Here is an 18,339-nt window from a genome sequence, read left to right as displayed (position 1 = left end):
ATAAAATTGACTTTATCTTGAGCAACGTATGGTATATGAATATGGTGCTGTTAGATGCTGCATGTACTCTGCTGAGTTGCAAAAAAGAGGTTTACCGCACGCGCACATTCTTCTTTGGATGGTGGTTGGTGATTACACCAGATCAAATTGATGAAATCATTTCTGCGGAAATTCCTGATGCAGAGAAAGATCCAGTATTATAAAAGTGATGAAAACTAATATGATTCATGGACCTTGCGGACATCACAATCCCACTTCGGTTTGTATGTCTGACAATAAATGCACGAAACACTATCCACGTGCTTTTCTTTCGGAAACGCAAACTGGAAATGATGGATATCCACTCTATCGGCGTAGCTTACCAGACGACAATGGCAGAACATTTGGCATTCAACTTAGAGGAATGAATATCGAAGTCGACAACACATGGACGTACCATATTCGCCACTATTGTCTAATTCACATTTATAACTCATATCAATGTTGAGTATTGCTGTTTGGTGAAATCGATCAAATACGTTTGCAAGTACGTCATCAAAGAAAGCAACATGGCGGTTATTGGCCTTCAACGAGATGAGATAAGCAAGCGCTTTTTAGGATATTTACTTTTGCATTTGGAGAAGGCCAAAGAATATATTTCAACCCAGAGAATACTGTACAGCCAACGGAAATACCGCCAGCAACAAATTTGACATTAACGAGTATTTTCTCGAGTTGCGTCAGTGATCCGTTTGCGAGAAAATTGCTCTATTCGGAAATGCCTTGATATTATACATAGAATGCATCGTCGATGAAATGTTTACACAGAAAACAAAGCCAACCAGTAGATGGACATTCAGCTGTGTTCTCAAGTAATGCATTAGGATCAGTGGCGTAGCTACAACTTCAGGCGCCCGGGGCCAAGGATGTTCTGCCGCCCCCCTTTATCTACCTACCTAAATATCTTCGATATTAAGTATATAAAATTTAGGAAGGCCACGCAAATTCTAAAGTTCCAAAATTCTCACAATACGGTTTTGGAGAAATTGATAGTAAATTTATAAGACATCTTATTAAAACCATAAAAAAAACCATTTTCGCCCTATATCTTGTACACTTTTGACACAATTTTCAGGAATTTTTGCCGGAATTGGAGTTTTAAAAAATAGCGAAGATCGTTTTGCCGCCCCCAAGACGTTGCGCCCGGTGCACGCGCAATTTTAGCTGTCAAAAATACCGATGTTGTTGACTTAAACTGGAACATTCAAAGTCAAATGCCAGGAGACTTGCGCTCTTAAAAATCGATCGAATGTCTTGACAATGAAGACGACGCCGTGAATTATACAATGGAATTTCTAAAATCTTTGGAGAGGCTTGGAATGCCGCCGCATTATTTGTGTTTCAAATTTAGATCTGCCATTATTATGTTTTGCAATCCTCAGTTTCCAGTGAAAATTGGATTTGCGATGACAATCAACAAGACACAAGGATAGTCGCTAGAAATGTGTGGCATAAATCTGGAAATGCCATGTTTTTCACACGGCCAGTTATACGTGGCGTGTTCACGAGTTAAAAAGCCATCTTCTCTGTACATTTACGCAGCGGAACAGAAACAAAAAAATGTTCCATTTCGAGACTCTTTACTTTTATAAAGAAATAACACAGAAACTGCAATTTATTGGGAAATATTTATTATCATTCGAAATAACATTCTTTGGCATTTATTTTTTGAAGATTATCTTTTTTCAAATGTCAATTTTCGATGACTTGTTCGAGCATTTCGGCAAAGACAAGCGAAATGTTTTGCTCCAAGACCTGAATCGAAGCGGGATGGTCTGTATAAACTGTAGATATCCCCACAAGAAACCGTACACTCTCAGCTATGGCTGCTATATTTTCTTCACTGCGTGCTGGACGTAGTCTATTTGGTCGAATATTATCTAATAATGAATGATGGGTCTCGGAATGGGTGACGGTGTTGCGAATAGTACGCTCAGTAGGCCGATTAAGTTGACCACAAGTGGAGCAAAGCGCGCGAACCACATTCTTTCGAGAACTTGAGTTCTCGTAAAATCGTTGCACGATTCAAGCGTAAGTCTTTCCATGATGAAATGCCAAAGTATACTAAACAAAAATAACATGACAGCTGGACACGACTCACGTGTGATCTGTCAAAAAAGACTATTGAAAAGTATATCCACTTGGATCATCCGTTATATAGGTAAATAAAAAGCGCAAATCAGTTAAATACTAGTGAAGATGCACTTCCATGTTTATATAGCACTTATGGCTTAGAAGTAGCCTTCTGGCATATATGTATGTACATACATCGTTAAAGTTTCTTCCAGAATGTAGAAAAAATCTTATTGGGCACTTATAATATTGTATTTCGTTAACGTTACGACCTAAATTAGGTTTTATTGTAGGAACTTTGATATAAAAAAGTGAAAGGTAATTTTTAAGTGACTATGGAGATGCCTTTGGAAAACTGCGATGTAAAGCAGAAGGAAAGAGCAGAGTGGAAATGTAACAGTTCAAGATTATGCAGTAATATGCAGGTGTGTGTTCCAGCATACATATCTGAGGCTTTTGAGAAATAAGTGTAAATAATGTGGATATGATACTACAAAAAAAGAGAATAGGAAGCAAAAAATAATTAATATCGACATCAATATGAAATTCAAAAGTCGGTAATATGTATACCTTTTCTTACTAGGGGATCTAACGTACCGCAATACCACTTGTGTAGACATGTATGTGTTGTACATTCCTATGTGTCCCAAATACATACATATATGTACATACACACATTTGTGTTCATATACATATTTATATTCATATTTTTACGATATGATCTTGCAGCACGTTAATAAAATTTCTCCGTATAATTGCTGTGCAGTTGAATTGGAGCAGAGCAAAGTGGCGTAAAATGAAATACACATACTACATACAAAGATACTAGAAGACACCGTGACTTTGAATAAAGAAAAGCGGCTGTCATTAGCTCATATGGAGCAACAGCGTTTTTTGTCGCCTTCGAACACAATGTTCGATATTTTTTTGGACAACTTTGAATATAAAGCAATTCTAAACAATTAAAATTCAATTAAAGATTCTCAAATTCACAAATCAATAATTCATGAACACAAGTACAGCTATTGGCAATGGCTTTCTTCAAAATTGATAAATTGAAAAGAAGAATGAGTGAATATGGCAATCAATAGTATTCGTATACACGCTGCATGAAAATTTCAATCAGCGTAAGTGAGAGCCTTAGAAGACCTCTCACAATGCATTACAATGCGGTATGTTAGCAGTGGAAAAAATAATTATTTTGAGTAATAAAGAGATAAATGGAGAATGAAGTTTGATTTGAGGTGGATTTCTAGAATAATTGACAGAGTTTTTTGTGTATAAATCGTTGGTAAGGTCTTATATGCATCTTATGCCCTGTCGAAAATTTAATCCATGCATCCTGGTACAATAATTGTAAGTTTTCTTAAATATACTATGGGGAAAGAATAAAATTATTCAAAAAAAAGTTCCATTAAATTTTGTGTGCGGAATCAAATTTCTGGTGCCGATCATTCAAAATGTTGGAAAAGGCATTCGGTGATAATTATTTGTCGCGGGCAAGGGTTTCTAATTGGTAAAAATTATTCAAAGAGGGTGGAGAACGCGTTGACGACGAACCACATCCATCAACATCAACTGCATATCAACTCGACAATAGAATAAAGGAATTGGTGCTTGAGAATCGAAGATTATCAGTCAGATATCTTACTGCCATCGGTGGAATATCGGAAGGATCAGTGAAAACCATTTTGAAAGATCATTTGGGTCTAAGGAAGTGAAAGCAAGATTAGTTCCAAAATCTTTCAATTTTTTCGAAAACAGCGTCGTGTTGACGTTTGTGAAAAAATTCTTTACTTCCCAGGATGTCATGAAACTTATTATTACTGGCGATGAGTCTTAGATCTATGCTTACGAACCGAAAGCAGACGATCAATCGTCCGAATATCGTGGCAAAGGTTAATCAAAACCGAAAAAACCACATCAAAGCAGGACAAAAATCAAGATTATGTTGACAGTTTTATTTGTTTATCGAGGTTTGGTGCACGCCGGTCGGCCAAACTATCCACAAGGAATACTATGTGATTGTTATGCGTCGTTTGCGTGAAGGTATTCGTAAAAAGATGTCGAAATTATGGGCAACAATTCTTGGTTTTTGCACCACGATAATGCACCGTCACATACTGCATTGATTCTTCGTTAGTTTTTCGCCAAATTTTCAACCAACATCGTACCGCAACCACCGTATACGCCTAATTTAAGTAGCTCCTTGTGTCTTCTAGCTATTCAGCCAGAATTTGACATTAACAACTATCTCGAGGATTGGGAAAAACGTAGGCACACGGGGGCCAAAGGGTATTACTTTTCGGGGAACGACATAGATTCTGAGGAATAATTTAAGAACAAGTTTTATTATTTTTTTGCTCATGATCATTTGCGTTATATATAAACCAAATTTGCTAAGCTCGAATAGTATAAGAACTCCTACCGACGGCGTGAACACGGATGAAAAAAAAACTAAACAAAAAAAAACAAGAAAAAACGTAATCTTCGGTTGCACCGAAGCTAAATACCCTTCACAGGAGCATTTCTGTTAGTGTTCAGTTTGTTTGGAAGCTATATTCTATAGTTAACCGATCTGATCAATTTCTTCGGAGATTCCATTGTTGCTTTAGAAAATAATATATACCAAATTCCGTGAAGATACATTGTCAAATGTGAAAGTTTTCCATACAAGCCCTTGATTCCGATCGTTCGGTTTGTATGGAAGCTTTATGCTATAGTGAGGTGATCTGAACAATTTCTTCCGATATTACATTATTTCTAAGAACAATAACTCATACCAAATTTCGTGAAGATATATCTTCAAATGTGAAAGTTTTCCATACAAGCATTTGATTCCGATCGTTCAGTTTGTGTGGCAGCTATATGTTATAGTGGTCCGATACCGGCCGTTCCGACAAATGAGCAGCTTCTTGAAGAGAAATGACGTTTGCAAAATTTCAAAACGATATCTTAAAAACTGAGGGACTAGTTCGTATATATATATATATACAGACAGACGGACAGACAGACGGACATGGCTAAATCAACTCAGTTCGACATACTGGTCATTTATATATATACTTTATAGGGTCTCCGACGATTCCTTCGGGGTGTTACAAACTTCGTGACAAACTTAATATACCCTGTTCAGGGTATAAAAAAAATCAATAACTAATTACGCTAGATACATTAAATTAAATTGCTCCGTATGAGTGTTGCTTGTATGAGAGGTACCTTAATGAAACCCAAGGAACATGTGGCATAATTATAGTTAATGGATAAAATCGAGTTGATACTACCTCAGCTCCCATATACGACATATAATGATTTTTGTTTTTCTAACAAATATTACTTGTATATATAATGTATTTGTATATAAAATTACTTAAATTCCGATATCTTGCTGGTTGACATTTTTCATCGTAAGGTATTTCCCTGGGGTTGATTCCTGCAAATTGCGAGAGTATGAAATTTTCGGTGGCAACCGAACTTAAGCCTTCCTTACTTGTTATATATGCGCACGCGTATGTGCATCCACACGTACCGTTAGAACTAATCTTTGAATTATATGCTATAATTGTAGCTACCTTACGATCTCTTCAGTTCCGCTAATGAGTAATTCACCGGTTATGTAATTGACGCTTCGTAAGCAAAAAATAGTTTATGCTAATCCTTGCGTGTGTACTGAAATAACGGAATCCGCATGAAATCTCTTAAGAAGCATTCGGAGTTATGTTTCGACGATTTTTTTTTAAAACAGTTCCTCTTTAGGCACATTTAAATAAAATATTTCTAAAATCAATATCACAGGTACATGAGCTTGTGGGAGAGTTTGTCAACGACAAGCTTTAGAAGTGAGTACTGAATGAATGTTAGGCTAAGTTTATAAACTTTCAGTTTTCTCAAAAGAACATCTCGCAGCAAGATTCACTTAAACTTAAGAATGCTCCAGGACATGTTTGCTCGCGGTGAGAGATATTGCGTCGATTTACTAGAACAATATCACCGATCTACCATTTACAGTATATCCAAAATTATACACTCACTAAATTTTGCTAAGATATCTTACATATTGATCGATATATACCATTTAACATCAAGAGAAGGATTGTAATCATGTTTGGTATAGGTGGCTTGGGGTATTGACCTGTCTTTATTTGTTGGCGCCAGGAAACAATATTATGGATTGACCGATATTTTCGGTAAAATGTCAGCTATGGATACTGAGATTTACATATTCGCTATTTGTGGGTCTATTTCTACAAATTTTTATTCAATTATCTATAGTACATATATTGGTACTTAATTTACGTATCGCTAGAGGGTTTTTTGACGATGATTTTGAGGTTGCACAGCAAAACTTTTTTTATTGAGGAACTTTTTCAGAAGCACGTGGGGTACAGAGAGAAGACAATGGACCTGGTGAGAGGCCTCCTAACGCCTACGTTCGTCGCCAAATAACCTAGTATTTAAAATTAAATCGTACTGTGTACGATTTCTATGTTAATATTCCTAATGTACATATGTAAAGAGGAATTTTCATCATTTCCACATTTACTATACATACACAATTTGTCGAGAGAAACTCTGACTATGACGTGTTAATAAGGCCTAGAAGACATAAACAAACACTTACTGAATAGAGGTCAGGTTTCTACAAATATGCAAATGAATAAACGCTACGGATATTACAGCAAGACTATAATCTCGTTTTCACTTTTCAGTGAGTGACCGTTGCAATTGAAAATACTGTTATACTATATATGCAAATCTGGACACATAGGTATGTATGTACATACATATGTACATAAATGCCTTGCAGGAAAGTGCACTTGCTCCGGCTTTCTACAAGTACCAAATAGTTACAGACTACTGAACTTGCCAATAATATGAAACACTAGACTAAGCAAAGAGAAAGTCGTAACTTCCTTTATGATCGTGCTTTTAATTAACACTCTTCGTTAATTAAATTTTCAATTTTAAACTAAAAGGGCTTAAACCCGAAAGAGGGAGTTTTACAGCGTCTTTTACGACGCTATCTTTTTTCTTATTGAAACGTAAAAAATAGGAAATAAACTAACAAACATATTTTTCAAAATTTATAAGGTAAGAACTATACGCCTTTTTATGTGCTTTTTTTCAGAAAATTGTTTCTTATTTTGTTATGAGGTTGTGAAACGCTACTCGGGATTACAAAAAAAAAACACAATTTTTTATCGCCATATTTAATTCTACAACATTTCTGGAATACTGTTAGAAGTTCTTGAGTTGGTCCTAGCAATAGTTTTGAATATACAGCCTTGAAGACACTTATACATTTTCACCCAAAGTTTTCATTTTATTGAAAAAACGTCTGCCAAAAATACAAATTTCTTTTATTGTTTTTCCTTCGTCCAATACCTAGTTTATGGCCTTAGTTATTATTACTTATAACTTAAGTAAAAATTAAGATATCTGGATGAAATTTAGCGCACATGTTTCTTGGCGAAAAAATTATAAGTTCGCAGATGGGTGTAAAGGGAGCCGGGGAAAAATTTGCCGATGATTTTTGATGAAACACATAACTCGGGACCCGAGATACAATTTTACACTAGTAATTCCTTTAGAGTATGCCATCGTATTACCACAAATTTTCCAAATCCAACTAAAACTGTTCAAGTCCCTAAGTACCGAATATGTGGACATTGGCATCTATAGTTGATTTTTGACCTAAAATATCGGTCAATGTGTGAGATATACAATTGAAATTTAGAGAGAATACTTTGCTGACAATAGAAATTCTGGGTAACAAAAAGTGGTTGAATCGGATCAATACTTCTCTAAGCCAAAATATACATAATATAAAGATTTTTGCTGCTTCCAGGTGATTTTATGCTGCATATATCGGCCAATATTTGAGTTATCTCAATGAAAACAAGAAAAAACGTTAACTTCGGTTGCACCGAAGCTAAATACCCTTCACAGGTACATTTCTGTTAGTAACTATGTGTTCAGCTTGTATGGAAGCTATATACTATAGTAATCCGTTCTGAACAAGTTTTTTAGAGATTACATTGTTGCCTTAAAAAATAACATATACCAAATTTCGTGAATATATCTTGTCAAATGTGAAAGTTTTCCATACAAGAACTTGATTACGATCGTTCAGTTTGTATGGCAGCTATATGTTATAGTGGTTCGCTATCGGCCGTTCCGACAAATGAGCAGCTTCTTGAAGAGAAAATGACGTTTGCAAAATTTCAAAACGATATCTTAAAAACTGAAGGACTAGTTCGTATATATACAGACAGACGGACAGACGGACAGACAGACAGACGGACATAGGGAAATCGACTCAGCTCGACATACTGATCATTTATATATATATACTTTATAGGGTCTCCGACGATTCCTTCTGGGTGTTACAAACTTCGTGACAAACTTAATATACCCTGTTCAGGGTATAATTACAGAACATCTTTTATTCATAATAATAACTATTATCAGGATTTTTGAACATCCGGCTGACTTTACTCCATTTGATTGGTGATTGTATATATGTGAGGTACCTTTATGAAACCCAGGGTACATTTTTAGTATGAGGCATGATAATAGTTAGTTGATAAAATCGGTGCGATACTACCCCAACCGCCATTTACTACGTACGTATAAGGATTTTCGTTTTGCTAACAAACCTTGCGCTGAAAATGTCGTGTATGAGTTATATAGATATTATATGTATACTATATATAAAATTGCTTAGATTCCGATTTTCTGGCTAACGTTTTAGATCTTAGGTTTGATTGTATGAGTACATCACACATCACATGTTTTTGTTTAATTAATTTGTATGTATAATTATTACATAAAAACAAAATACAGAGATGCCATCTAATTTCATTAAATATAATTTTCCTGTTAAAAATATAAGAAAAAATCGATATGCTCTCCGTAAAGATAATAACGATAATTTTCAAAGCTAAAATACTATTAGTTACAAAATAGACGGCTCATTTACCAATTTCACGACTAATCTTCACAGTTATAAAGTCAGTTATATCTGTTTGTTGTTATTATTTTAATTTTTGTTTTTAGTTTGCTTGCGTGCTTAGTAGGTGAAAATTAACTATGATTGCGCCCTTTTATTAAATTATTAACTCTTTCAAACAAAATAGCTCAATTATCGATATCAGAACACAGGTTTCTAATTTGTGAGAGTCGATTGCATCAATATATAAGTATGTATGTATAATGGTTGTAATAACGAAACCTTCTATACAGTAATATATTTAATATTTTTCAAAAATATCAGGGACATACAATTTAGTCATAAGTAGCGAATTTGATGTTATGAATGAAATCTGTTCATCTCAGCCCTATGTGTCGAATATGGAATATAGTGTAAATAATTAAACGTGTGAGGTATATATCAGTAATTTTCTTTAAGATCATTCCGCATAGAGTTACATGGACGCAAACATTTATCAAATTAGTCCATAGCTTCTCCTAGCTTCAAATAATATAATGATTTTTTTCTTTTCAGTTAATCTTACATCATAAATATCAATTGTGAGATACCTAAAGAAATGAAGCCAGAAAAGTATAAATCGGTATATAATTATAAATATAAAGGTAAGTCCTCACAAAATCATACATTCTATGATTTTAGCCTTGGGTAAACTTTATATTTTATAGGTAGTGTCAACAACTTCGTCACCCTGGACTTTAACAAAAGTTGTCGTTCCGTTCGCAGAGTTGTCGATAACTTATTAATTCTTTATAAAAATACCTGTGATAATATTTAATGAAAATTTTCAATTTTGTAAATTAATAATTGGGTTTTGTTCATATTTCTCTATTTAATTTTCATTTTTCGTTTTTGCAGTGTTAGTTGAAGTATAATTTATTTGCAGATTAAATTTGATGAAAAATTGTATTGCATAGAACTTTTGGTGTATGTTTTTCTTCGGGAAAACAACAAAATGGCAAATTGGCATTCAGTGGCGTAGCTACAACTTCGGGCGCCCGGGGCCAAGGATGTTCTGCCGCCCCCCTTTATCTACCTACCTACACGTTTCATGAGGGGTTCGAACAAAAGTGAATTTTTACAAAATATCTTCGATATTAAGTATATAAAATTTAGGAACTAGAAGCCACGCAAATTCTGAAGTTACAAAATTCTCACAATACGGTTTTTGAGGAAATTGATAGAAAATTTACAAGACATCTTATTAAAAGCCATAGAAATATTTGTACACTTTTGACACAATTTGCAGGAATTTTTGCCCGAATTGGAGTTTTTAAATACCATTTTTGAAAATTTGGAGAAATAAAAGTATTTGTTACATTCAAAGCATAGGGTAACTGTGAGAGTGACACGTCGCTAGACAAAGCTAGAAAAGTGCATTTTTAAGTTCTATCACTACTTTTATGAAAGATATAAGCCAAGAGATATAAGACCAATTCAAAGACTGAAGAGTATTCGAGCAAAAATTAATATTTTTCATTGTTATTCAGATTATTACATTGTGAGTGTACAACTCTTTATCTTTTATAATAAATTTTGTAAAAAAATTTTTTGAAGTATTTTTTTGAATATTAAAAAAACAGCGAATATCGTTTTTCCGGCCCAAGACGTTGCGCCACCTATTAGAAGGCGAGGCTACGTCCAGTTTTTTTAAATTTTTCCCACCGGTGCACCTTGCTAGTGCAATCTTCTGTGACAAATTACAGTTCGATATTTTATTTTAATATTCAGTTATCGCGCTTTATAAGTTTTCCTTTAATGGCGTTTTGTGAACGTGGCAGTGGTTCGATTACGCCCTTCTTCGAACTCCACCTTACTTTTTTGCCAAAAAACATGTGCTAGTACCAACAAATGGACGGACAAACAGCAGTCACCCGGATTTCAACTTTTCTCGCTATCCTGATCATTTATATACATATATTTATATAACCCTATATCTATCTCGCTTAGTTTTAGGTGATACGTACAACCGTTAGGTGAACAAAACTATTATAATATGTAGCAACTGGTTGCAAGAGTATAAAAATGGCCTATGCTACTCCCGATTATATCAGCTGTCTGCCAGCGAAAGTCCTATCAAAATCGGTTCAACCACCTTAGAGATTAACCGGAACAAACAAACAGAGAAAAATTGTAAAAATGTTAGTTTGGTTAGTTGAGTTTATCACTATGCAGTTAACAAAAAAATGGATGTTCTAATATTACAAACAGATACTTCAATTTCATGTATCTATATACATAAAATCTGCGACATACACAAATGTGCGGGTGTGTTATTCCTAATGAAGGTACTTAGAAAATATTTAAGAAAGGCATTTTCAAATAGAAGCATAGATTTCTGTAACGACCGGTCTCTCACGAACCGAACTTTGCTTTATTTATGTTAATCATAAACACCTTTATACCCGTTACTACGGGGAAATAGATTGCTAACTCATTTAGGCACTTAGCTGTATATGCATGTACATACATACATATGCACTTACATATATGTATGTTTAAAGTACATATTCCACTGGAAAATGACTTTAGCTATTACTTTAAGAGCTCGCATAGGAAACCGAAAAATAAACTCTCTCAAATATATGAACATATAAGGCAATTAATAACTCGACTTCACTTACCAACTGTGTTTTCGCTCTGGCTAAGCGTCAGCAAAAGCAGCAGCATAGATAACAGTAACCGTTGCAGCATAGGCGATGTTGCTGCAGTCGCGTGGAACATCTGTTGTTGTCGGCGGCGTTGATAGCGGACCGGAGCGGTTATTGTAGGGGGCGGCGGCTGCGTGTTTCTGGCTTGTTGCCGTTTAATGGCTAGCTTGCGCAGCATTTTCACTACAATTCACTGTTTATTGTATACTTTCAGTTTGAATCTCTGATGTGTGTGTGTATATGTGTAAGCTTTTTGTGTGATTATGGGCAGTTTGCTTAACCTTTGATTTACAATTTTTACCTTTCTTTTGTTCGTAACGCTTTCGCTCGTTTGCAACAATCAAAGAGCAGCAGAAGTTCCGGCGACAACAAAAACTTTTGCTTTAATCGTATCTTCACAAGTCAAGTAAGCTAGAAGCATTTACAGTGGCAGTATTTTGATTGTATTACCAATAATGGGCGTGTACACACACATGTGCGGTAAAATGAGATTTCGAAACGTTTTTTTGTTTTCCGTTATAATGACACGGTGTGGCAAAAATTTACAAAGATTTCTTTCTTTCTTTTTCAAGGATTACAAGTTTGTATAATAGTTTCTCTTTAGATTTGTGTGTATGACATTGCTGTTAATAAGGTAGCAGTAGATTTACTGTTTCGGAGTTCAACCTTCCCCAGTGAAGTGACTATGACAGGGCGGCGTTACTAGCCTCGAGCTCACTAACCACGTAGCGCTGGTTAAGAAATGTTTAACCTCGTTATGAGTAGCATCGAGTCACTTTGTGATGAGACTAGTATGGATGCCAAGCCACAGCGGAATCGCAAACAACTATAAAGCTGATGGGCTGGCAAGTAGAATGGTGCGTACTGTCGCAAGATTCTTTTGGCCCAAGATTGATCATTAATCGCAAGAGACCAGTAACTTCTTTTCCCTCAGTAGGGCTAGCTTCAGTTCTGGAAATTCAAACAGGCCATTGACCTAATGGTATATACAATAAGGTAGGGATCTTATCGGTCGCCAGCTTCAGAAGTTGTATGGAAGAAGACGAGATAGAAACATTCCAGCACTTCCCTCTTCACATTTGCGGGATTTTCTGATATCTCACCGTTGCAGTGGGAATAAAAATTAAACTTTTGAACAAATTTTTAATGCTCTCTTAGGTACTTTACATGTTCGAATCACAGGAGTTCTACTTTAATGGCTTCACAAAGAACTGTATACAGTAGTGCGATCTCTGGATTAACCGTCAAACCTAATCAAACTCCTAACCTAAGTATATGACAGATGCTAAAAACGACCAAAGTTGGATCTCCGAAGAAAATAAAAATTTTATAAAAGCCTGACAGAAGATTATTATTATACCTCATTGAAATAAGAAACAAGAAAGATGTCTATATTTAACTTATTCTTTAACTAACATATTATAATTATTAAGGATGTTACCAATAAGCTAAATTTTGAACTTCAAAGGCAGATATTTCTATATCGAAAAATGTAGAAATTACTCTTTTACTTTAATTCTCGCAAAAATTAGTTTGGTTCAATGCCCAGAGATTTTTTTGTACAGTGTTATCATTTATATACATATGTACATAAGTATGTATTTTGTGTGAATGTGATTTTGAATATTGTCACGATTTGTATCAATAATCTTCGCATTAGATTTTGCTGTACTTTTCCTTTTATTTAAACACAAACAATGTATTGTTCGCTTACTCAACTTTATACATACATACATATGTAAAGAGTTACATACATATGTATGTATGTATGTATGTATATAGAGGAATGTGCATACATTTATGTTGCATGTGGATAATAATCGCTTGTTGGTTACCGTAATTTTGTTACCTTCGAACGGAAAATCGTTACTGCACATAATTTGTGCTGAATGATTCATTTGCTATTGTTTGCTCTTAAAAGTGCAAAAGAATGAATGAAGAACGGCGACTCTTTAAGTCGGCGCATAATGTTCCTCTGGCTTGAGTTTGCGGCACAAGCGACACAATTAGAGAATAAGTACCCTCAACAAGAGCAGAGAAGCTTTCTGCTACATATGTACTTACACATGCATGTATATATGTATGTATGTATATACACAACCCATGCATAAGCTATATGCCGTATGTAATATAATAGAGAGATTCAAAAACATTCTTCTTTTTAAGTGAAGTTTTCACCATTTATTTCGTGAGGTACTATATACCGAAGTATGATAGAATATCAAAGCACATCGTGGTATACTTGCCGAATCTTGCGCAATAAAAAAATAAAAGCTGATACTATTTGTGTTAAATTACGAAATAAATAATTTATCAACTTATGGCAATAAAGAACTGTAAATAAATACATATGTATATAGCGGACATATTGTATACAAAAGAAGTGATATTGCTGAAAAAATTGATATTCCCTTCTTTGCTCGGAATTAAGACAATTCAGCATGTAAAATTTCTGAATAAAGTTGGGTATGAGGTACTGCTTAGGGATAGTACAATCTAGTGGTACAACAACGGCTCGAAAATGTCGGAGGGAATTGGCGCGGGGGTCGCAGGACCACGCTCTAGGCTCTCCATACCTATCGGTAGTTTTCCGAGCATATTCCAAGCACAGGTCTTTACTATAAGTCGATGCGTAAAGATAAACATCCAACGCAACTATCGCAATGAACGTATAGTTGTATATACTAAGCGATTATCAAGCGGCACTCAAGGCGATCCGGTGCATGAGTGTATAAAACGACTGAACAGTCCATCAGATCGTAACCAAGTGCAACTTATTTGGGTGCCAGGTCACAAAGTTTGGATACCATCTCACAAAGGTATAGTCGGGAATGAACTGGCTGATGAGTCTTTCATTGCGGTTGGTCCCCATACCATTAGGGAGCTGCTCCGCAAGTATGAAGCAGTAGGTAGGGAGAAGTATTGGTAACAACACCTAGAGATGCATCATGCCAAGTTGCTAATGGGTGGTTACAACTTCACAAGGTTTAAATGAGTAATAAATCTCCAAAGGAAAAGACTCAGACTACAAGAAGCACTATTATAACAAGGGTCTTGGAGTCTGAAACTCCAAAACTCTTGCCAATTGACTGCACAGCAGTCTGTACGCGCAGCATAAAGGCCCTTGGATACATGTTTCCAAATAGGGATCACATGGCCTCAATATCACCTGGCAGTATACATGAATTTATCAATTTGCTGGGGCTAGTTGAGATGTTGTGACTTGGGAGAGGGCACAATAGACCCTAGGTCGTGGTGCAATCCTCACTTATTTATATAATCTAATCTAATCGAGTATGAACTATAAATATGTACAGGGATCCTCAGGGGTTTCACTCATTTATAATTAAAATAAAAACATTTTGTTGATTTCCCAAACTTAAAGAGTTACATACATGGGTTCGCCGAGCATAAAACGGTATATTTTCAATAATTTTTTCATATTTCAAAAAATTAAATATTTTATTAAAATTTTTTATTATTCTACAATTTTTGTTTGTCAATTTTTCAAAGAAAAATATAAAAGTTAAAATTGTATTATTTGCAAACGATTTTACAAAAAAAAATGCGTTTTTGGAAAAAATCTCTCGAAGACCTGTGTAAAATTTCATTAAGATCGGTTGGGTAGATTGCGAGAAATCTTGACAACCGACTTTGAAGACACAGTTTCAAGAAAAACGCATTTAAATTCTTAAGTGTCTGCATGTGATATAAACGCATTGGAGCAAAATAAATTCTTAAGTGTGCAGTTTATGGACCCGATACAGTTTCCATTTCCACCGCGCACAACGATGGTGTAGAGGTGCATGAAGATGCAATAAAAAAAATCAAACTTAAAGAAATAACGTTTTGTTCTGGTGTAGAGGTGGTCGAAGATAATATGTATAGATGAACTTAAAGCGCCTAACTTTTCGAGACTGTTGCTCCAAAACTATTACTCGGATCAACATGAGAACTTATGACAATATTCTAGAGATGTTATAGAATTAAATAAGACAATAATTTTTTGTTTATAGGCGTGAAACGCATGTAATACCTTAAATGTTGCAAGATATCGTGTTGAAGGAAATTATAAACAATAACAAGTTGCAGTGTAAGCAGACATATTTTTTAAATAATTATGTCAGGAAACAAAAGGTCACTTATTGAAGGAGTGCTGCACGAGTGGCCAAGTCCAATTTGTGTCTAATGCAGCGAATCTCTGGGTTTTTGACAACACCTCTAATGATATATTTCGACGAATAGTTTTTAGCGCTAAATTGAAATTAAAGTCTTATTATTTTTGCCTCTAGTAGTATGTGTGTATAATCATATCATTGTTGTTTTATGAGAAAAGTGAAACGTTGCCGTTATTTCCGTTTACTCTTTAGGCTAATCTATGCAAATACTACGAGTTCTATGAGTTTTTGGCACTTATGCTTAGCTAAAGCACTTGAATATCTGTAAAATGACAACTTGCATTCGAGAGGCGACCTATTTAGGAAAATCGTTTCCGATAATTTTGGATTACCCAAATTAACTATTGGTTACAAATTGCAAACACTTCTTAAGTATACAAAGGTGTGTATAATTGTTCTTTTTTAATATATTTGTATTCTAATTCATGAAAGTTAATGTTGTTGTGCCTGGAGCAGTGAGTTGAATTGACGTCTCGCACTTATTGAATTGAAATCCAAACAACACTGGATTATTTGCCGGACTGCTCCACTTCTTTTTGTCATTTCAACGGACTGAATGTTTAAATAATTACTTCAATAGCAGACATGCCACACACTAGGCACTTCAATTGGCACTGCCTTTCAGCAACTTGATCTTTCACATTTCTTCTTTTTGTACATACATACTTAGTTGTTGTAGGGAGTGACGATCAGATATATAGCACTTATTTTTTTATTTTTATTTAACACCTTTTGATTTGCACTATTTGCTTATGCTTTGAGAAATTGTAATTCAGACATGAAAGCATAAATCTACATCTGTATGTATGTATGTATGTATGTATAAATTGCATGTACACATAACGTACATTGAGACGTTCAGTTATGTAGCGATTGCATTTGTCTTCTAATACCGATAGAATAAAATTTTCACTGGACTAAAGTTAATTCATATACCGTTATTATTATTCACAACCTTAGTTTCCCGATAATAAAGAGACTTCACAGAACCAAAATCTTAAACAGCAAGAAATGCACTGGTTTTAGTATATTCTTGCACCGTTAAACGCAGACGGAATGTGTGCTTAATTGAGGTCTCACTGGAAAACACTGCATTAAGCGCAATATATTTGCTATTACACTCACAATAAAGAGCTGTGCAGTTGGACTCACTGTATATGTGGAAATTTGTCTAATATAAAATATGATGTGCGCGCGCGCGTTTGACTTTATCACTGCTACCGAAAAGAAAGGTTCGAAATGCAAAGGCAGAATGGCTTCGCTACTTGTTGCGCATACGATTTTATAGAGTGAAATGCTGCCTCGTGTCGCGAGTTGTGAGCGCCGACGTTAACCCTGTTGAAGCGCCGTATTTTCAGCAACAGTTGCTTATGCTCTGGCAGCTGCAACATAACGTACTTGTAAGTGGGTAAAGATGTGCAAATGCCCTGTAGGGAAATAACAGTACTATAGTGGTAGCCAATAAGTAGAGCAAGGGTCTGGCGCGTAAGTAAGGAGGCTGAGATCAAGCATCTACTCCTTAAACTAATTTTTAGTTCCAAGTCAGAACATACTTTTGAAATCGGTGTGATTGATTTGCTATTGAAAACAACTTGAGCCCAAATATGACCTAAATGTTATGATATGTATGCGGACTAGGGCCCTGAAGCACTGGAACTACGATGCCGGCGAACTGAAGCAAGAGACAGAAATAACAGCAGAAATAAATTGCAGCAAGGGAATATCCGCACCGGGTTATGGAGCTGATGGTGATGAATGTTCTAAGGGACCAGCGCGCGAATATTTCCTTTCAGGTTAGCGACTGTTTTCTCTGCAAAAAATCGCAGCTCGGTTAAAAAGTCGAAATAAATACTTTCTGCAACTTTCATACAATTTCATAGAGGGTGTTGCGTTAGGGGATATATCACTCATGTGGAGTCGATGAAATAGTGAAATATAAAAACTTAACCTGGTGCATTGAGTTTACCATGTTTATATTTTCATTTGAGTATAATTCACATTGACAATGCCAAACTTCCAACATTGTCCACGTGTTTGTTCAAATTAGCTTTAAATGTGAAGCTCTATTTCTCATAGTTTCAAACAGATGGAAATTGTCCTATATATTCACGAACATAAATGTGCACCTATGTGCGTCTAAGTAAGTACATACTTTCAGCAAAGAAAAGTGGCTGCGGTCAGCTCCAGCCGACGTGAATGAGAGTAGCAGTAGAAAATGAAACTTCGGCTTCAAATGCAATTGCAGTGCAACAAACGTGCCACCAACTTTTATGTTCTATGAACGGTGTGACTCTGCGAAACGCATGTCCGAGATGAAAATAAAATTTTCCAGTCTGGGGCATCAATATGAGTATTATGTGGAGTCACAACAAAACACAAATAAATTCAGATATGTAAAAATACCTGT

General features: G+C 35.3%; 1 protein-coding gene across 7 annotated transcripts in view; it reads right to left on the bottom strand.

The window, feature by feature from the left end:
* The window catches only part of LOC120777606 (agrin), a 31,768-nt gene extending 14,594 nt beyond the window's left edge, over positions 1 to 17,174 (bottom strand). The window contains exons 1-2 of one of the 7 annotated variants that reach the window (XM_040109049.1): positions 17,085 to 17,174; positions 11,728 to 12,165 (exon numbers count right to left, since the gene is read on the bottom strand). In XM_040109049.1, coding sequence (XP_039964983.1) covers positions 11,728 to 11,932 — 205 coding nt within the window. In that variant the 5' untranslated portion in view covers positions 11,933 to 12,165; positions 17,085 to 17,174. The other 6 variants (XM_040109047.1, XM_040109048.1, XM_040109050.1 and 3 more) reach the window with 6 other exon arrangements.
* Between the last annotated feature and the right edge of the window lie 1,165 nt (positions 17,175 to 18,339).

Source organism: Bactrocera tryoni, chromosome 5, assembly GCF_016617805.1.
Source record: "Bactrocera tryoni isolate S06 chromosome 5, CSIRO_BtryS06_freeze2, whole genome shotgun sequence".
NCBI classification, from domain to species: domain Eukaryota; kingdom Metazoa; phylum Arthropoda; class Insecta; order Diptera; family Tephritidae; genus Bactrocera; species Bactrocera tryoni.
Note: the sequence above shows the minus strand (reverse complement) of the source record. Positions and strands in the feature narration are given on the sequence as shown.